A 6000-nucleotide genomic window follows, 5' to 3' on the forward strand; every position below is an offset into this window, starting at 1 on the left:
TTAACGACCATAGTTATGGCAACACGTCGCTGACCCCTGATCACGTGACTGGGTCGGCGATGCGCTCATTTGCGGCCGCACCGGAAGCACTAGTTAAATGCCCGTTGTCAGCGTTTGACAGCGGGATTTAACTAATAGGCGCAGGCGGATCGCGATTCCGCTTGTGCCTATTGCGGGCACATGTCAGCCGTTTAAAACAGCTGACATGTCGCGGCTTTGAGGTGGGCTCACCGCCGGAGCCCACCTCAAAGCGGGGGATACTGGCCGCTGACGTGCTATCCCATCAGTGGTCAGTAAGGGGTTAAAAAAATAATTGGGTCAGGAGGAAGCAGCCAAATGATGGTCGGGCGTGATGTCAATCAGCTTTCTGTGTACACTGTATATTAACTAGTGGACAAGTTGGTTGGACCAGGAGGCAAGACACTTTGTCCTCTAGTGATGATCTCCTGCTAATAAAACACTGATTGTGTTAAGGTGAAAACACAGCGTAGTAAGATTTCGTGATGCTGGGACCTGTAGTGATGAACCTGGTAGCAGAATCCATCATCTGTCCAACTCTTTTATAGACACTCAATGTTCCTTTGCTCATGGCAGTGTATTTGGTCCTCCAATCTCCCTATGAGGTATTACCTCAAAGTATCTCCAAAATGGCGGCCACTGCTGTAAGGCTTCCCCCACGTGGCAGTGTCTCCTTACACAACCTACATAAAGGACTGAGAATGGTCCTTTGGAAAATATAGGAATATACTTGCACATATGGATTTAACAAAAAGATTTACTTTGTCTGGTCGCGTCCGGCAGTATTTGTTGATGTAATGAATCCTGGTTAACAATTGGTTAAGATTTTTTTTTTGGCAAAAACTCTTAAGTAAACTTTGTTCTGTGGAATATGCTGGACTTTCCAATTCTGGATAATTAGTGCAGAGCGAGTGGGTTACAGCAGCCGTCGCTTTCTCTGACTGCTTTCCTTACTAAAAGTGTATCGAGATGCCAGAAAAAAATTCTTCTCTGTAACTGATGGTGTTTGGTGCTGATTAATGTCTCCTCTATAGGTGTAATTTGTCTTTTCATTTTGTTCTTTTTTCCCTTTGCCTTTTAGGAGCAGGCTCCGGTGCCCGTGTATCACCCAACGCCAAGCCAGACCCGGCTAGCTACTCAACTGACCGAAGAGGAGCAGATCAGAATAGCTCAACGAATAGGTCTCATTCAGCACCTGCCCAAAGGAGTGTACGATCCCGGCAGAGATGGATCGGAGAAGAAGATAAGAGAGTGAGTCCTCCCACATATACACGTAGAACATTTCTGGATCTTTTACAGGCTTTGTTCACACTGACATCATGGCGTCATACTGTCACGTTTCCGCATTACCTGACTGGTAGAATATTCTGCATTTATTCTACCAGAGCTAGGGCTTCGTTCTTGAAATGGTCGCAGGTCCCATTGGTGGGATCCAGTATACATCTCGTGGATATGCCATAAATGTATACAATGGAAATATCGTTTTTGAAGGGTTTTTTTTTTCCAAGATCACAAATTATTCCCCTATCTATTGATATTCTCCCTTATCTATAGGATACTTGCAGATCACTGGTGGGCGACTGAGACCCCTAATAGGATCGAGCGCAGGGTTCTGTACAGCCCAGTCTTGCGTACAACAGTACATGCTCGACCGCCTCTCTTATTGTTTATGGGACTGCCATAGAAAGCGGAATACAGCAATCCATTAATTTCAGCAGTCCTGTAGACAATGAAAGGAGTAGAGGTCGCACCATCTACATTTAAGGCTGGTTTCACATTAGCGTTGAAACAACGCTGCGCACTGCGTCGGTAAGCCCCGCCCTGATCCGGCTCCCTGCCCGCCCCATCCGGGATCACCGCCTACTTTCGCATTTGCACGCATGCGATCGGCGCACCCTATCTTTAGCATAGGGTGCGCAGATCATGCGCTGCCAGTGTGAAAGTAGTGTGCTGCGCACTTTTGACAGTGCGCCGTGCGCGCCGAAATGCAGCATGTTGCATTTCGGCAGTGCGCAGCACGCTACTTTCACACTGGCAGCGCATGATCTGCGCACCCTATGCTAAAGATAGGGTGCGCCGATCGCATGCGTGCAAATGCGAAAGTAGGCGGTGATCCCGGATGGGGCGGGCAGGGAGTCGGATCGGGGCGGGGCTTACCGACGCAGTGCGCAGCGTTGTTTCAACGCTAATGTGAAACCAGCCTAAGATGGGTGTATAGTTCCCAACAGTCGGACACCCAGTATATATTTAGCAAGTTATTCCTTGTTCTATGGATACAGGATAAATTTGGAAGGGTGTCTTTAGAAAGGAAATTATTGCACTAATGTGATCTGGGCCACCCCAAAAAATCCTTCAAAAAACCACTAGTAAATAGGCTAATGTCTGACTTCAAGACCACTTTCTAAAGAAATATTGGGGTTCATATTTAGCCTTAGCTCCTCTGTAGTAATATCTACCCAATATGTGCAGGGGAAATTCATGTCTTCATGGACTGGCGTTAAGGTGGTCATACATATAAATGTGAATCATACCGATTGACCATCTACTCTTCATGGTGGCTTCGTGACTTCACCCTGGAGGAGGTCTTACGGCTTCTTTATAGAGGACGTTCTCACCTAAGCGTCCATATGTAATGGGAAGGTGGGGAGGTACAGCTGGCGGCTATATCAGGGTCGGGTTCAGACAGCGACATGATAAATCACCCTGTGAGGCTCCTGAATCTACAGGTATCTGGTATCAGTAACGCCCCCAATACGTTGTAGAAACTCACATTGACAGACCCCTGTACACATGAGCAGAGCATTAAACTGGAAATATTAGGATTGGTTGATATTAATGGCCGCGAGAAGCTTCACTTTTAAATAACTTTTATAGATGAACATCGGCCTACAGAACCAGAGCCCCAGGTATAAAAGTGGGATGAAACAGCATCGCCAGGTGTCGACTGTGTTATGTGCATTACAGCATCATGTCTGCAGGGAATAGTCCTGCTGGTAAAACCTTGATTATGCCTTTATCACTTAGGCTGGGTTCATACTGCGCTATGACAGTCCATTTAACGGACTGCGTTACACCGCGGTGTAACGCATTCCGTTAACACTGCCATAGCTTCCCATTGACTAGCGCATCGTGCCGTGTGCCGTAAAGCAGCACACGTTCGCGATGTGCCGTTAACCACTGATGGAGCCTCGGATGCGGGCTGCAGCGTCTGAGGGTGGTTTCACATTAGCGCTTTTTAAGCGCACGCACGGCCGGGGGTAGCTCCGCCCCCGAGCCGGCTCTCTGCCCGGCGTGCCCGCCCCTTGCTTGTAGCGCAGCCTCCTAGCGCACAGCGGCGCCTGCGATCGGCGCACCCTATCTTTAGCATAGGGTGCGCAGATCGTGCGCAGGCCGCGCGCTAGTTGCGCTTTGACCTGCGCAAGTTTGATTTTGGCGCGCACGGCGCACCGTCAAAAGTGCGCAGCGCAGGTCAAAGCGCAACTAGCGCACGGCCTGCGCACGATCTGCGCACCCTATGCTAAAGATAGGGTGCGCCGATCGCAGGCGCCGCTGTGCGTTAGGAGGCGGCGCTACAAGCAAGGGGCGGGCACGCCGGGCAGAGAGCCGGCTCGGGGGCGGAGCTACCCCCGGCCGTGCGTGCGCTTAAAAAGCGCTAATGTGAAACCACCCTAAGGCTCCGTCACAGCTAGCGCTTATGATTCATCAGCGCTAGCAGTCATAGCATGTCACCATTAGCGCTGATGAATCCTCAGCGCTAGCGTTATAGCATAACGCATATCGCGTTATGCTATAGCATTAACGCAGCCTGTCAACGCTATGCGTTGATGGGGCTGGTTAACGCTATGTGAACCCGGCCTTACAGATATAGCAGAGCCGAGTAACACTTTAGCAGCGGTACGGAGCGGGCACAAAAACCTTGTCTCAAACCTTTGGGTGCAGAAGGCTGCCTTGCCCTCTAATTTCAAGGCCTGCCAGGAGGAGTAGGTAGTAGGAAGGGATCTTCTCTATGCCAGTACTGACTAGTATATTGCTGCCTGGGGGATCATAAACCTGATAGGGAAGGATTGAGGCAGTAAAGTGACTACATGAAGAAGCACTCTGGTAAAATAAACTCAACGTCCGGAAAAGAGGGTGTGGAGCAGGACATGGGTTCTCTCCATATGCGTCTTGCACTGTTTGGTCCTTACTGTTTGCATGGTATAATAAAGGGCTCAGAATAATATCTGATCTGTAACGTGCTCTAATTCCTCTCTCGTTTGCAGGTGCGTGATCTGTATGATGGACTTTGTGTATGGTGACCCCATACGATTCCTTCCCTGCATGCACATCTACCACATGGACTGTATAGACGACTGGCTCATGCGTTCCTTCACTTGCCCTTCTTGTATGGAGCCGGTCGATGCAGCGCTGCTTTCCTCCTACGAGACTAACTGAGCGTGTCTCCGGAGGTGGCAAAGGAGACAAGGCTGCTGAGGGATCAGCCTGTTTAGGGGAGCGATATCCACACACTAGGAGAATGCACACAGGCCCTACTACCGACATATCTGCTGGCAAAGCAGAGCATACACAGAATATTGGGAAGACTCCTCATTTACCGCAGACTGAACCTCGAGCAGCAGATCCCGTTATACAACTTGTGACCGGTCACACAAGAAACTCTGCTCCGTCTTTTTAAGTGTTGGTGCAAGTCCTGACTAGTAAGGAAAATGCTGATCGCGGTTCCTTTCCCTGTCTTCTACTTTCCACAAATACTCGGCGCCTTCCGCCCCTCCTGTAATGACCTGTTATGTTGTCCCAAAGTGAATTCGTGGAGGTGTGTGTCTATAAATGTAGGGGGCGAAGCTTTGCCTTGTTCTGAACACTGCGCCAAGTATCCAGCCCGGAACGGTGCGATCGACCCAGAAATGCCGTCTTATCGTTTCCCGATGTGGACATTCACAAGAGGAGCTGCTCATTCATCCCAATTTAATCCAAACATCTTGCTTTACTAGCCTATAGAGGGTGCTAAAAACCCATTGTAGATGCATCCCCCCTCCACGTCATACTATACCCCTCAACATATATAGTGATGGGGCCAGGGTGTGACTACAGACAAACTGCAGCCCTCAGGGTCAAGGGCGCCTCCGTGCCAAAAAAAAATCGGTCTGGCGGACAGAGAACTGGCACAGAACTAGTTTTAACCCTCTGACTTCCAGAAATGTCCTCGCCGGGCTTCTGGCTCCTAGAGCGGAGGAGATATTTGCACCTTTTATTATTATATTATAATTATATTATTTCTTTCCATTGGAAATGGAATTTCACGGCCTTAGGTCTCTGTAACGTGAAGTTTGATATTGCAGGACAGGCTCCGCACCCGTGCGACTCTGCGTACCTATAGACCGCCGGCACCAGTTTCGTGTTTCAAGGCAGAATCGCGTGGCTCTTGATCCATTAACTGAACATCGTCCGATTTTCGCCACCTTTTCTGCTTTTATGTGTTGTCTTTATTAACCCCTTCCCCGTCAGTGAGGACCTAGCAGTACGCTGGCTTGGGGGCAACCGCTGACTCTGGAAGGGATTAACCTTCATTTGTGTTACATGTAATCACTACTGTGTATGTTTTGTTGTTTTGTTTTTTTTTTTTTTTTATTTTGTCTAAAATTGGACTGTATTTTCATCGGCCTTTCACAGTGGTGTTGCTAGCTCAGCATCAGATTAAAGCTGTGTATACCGAAGGTTTAATACCCTGACTTGGCTCTGCTTCAAAACACCTAATACCCAGCACTGAAAAGTCCCTGTTCTCAGCATTTCAGCTCTTGAAAATCTGCAACCTGCTCTGATGCGTCTGCTACAGTACAGTTCTGTCCTGTCAATAAGATGCCTTGTGTATGACATTTTGTACAGTGAGTTGAGGTAATTCTACAGTCTGGCTGCCTAGTGGGCTCCGCAGCTGTCTGAGCTAGAAACTGTGGCCGGATCGTTAGTATTATATATCGTTCATAG

The 6000-nt window shown here is 48.8% G+C and overlaps 1 protein-coding gene across 1 annotated transcript in view; it reads left to right on the forward strand.

Moving 5' to 3' along the window:
* Positions 1-5739, forward strand: part of RNF11 (ring finger protein 11) — a 43279-nt gene extending 37540 nt beyond the window's left edge. Inside the window, exons 2-3 of the mRNA XM_073563702.1 lie at positions 1100-1269; positions 4281-5739. Coding sequence (XP_073419803.1) covers positions 1100-1269; positions 4281-4452 — 342 coding nt within the window. The 3' untranslated portion in view covers positions 4453-5739. The remainder of the gene's footprint in view (positions 1-1099; positions 1270-4280) is intronic.
* Positions 5740-6000: the final 261 nt, after the last annotated feature.

Source organism: Dendrobates tinctorius, unplaced genomic scaffold, assembly GCF_039654945.1.
Source record: "Dendrobates tinctorius isolate UK_male_01 unplaced genomic scaffold, ASM3965494v1 ptg000396l, whole genome shotgun sequence".
Taxonomy (NCBI): domain Eukaryota; kingdom Metazoa; phylum Chordata; class Amphibia; order Anura; family Dendrobatidae; genus Dendrobates; species Dendrobates tinctorius.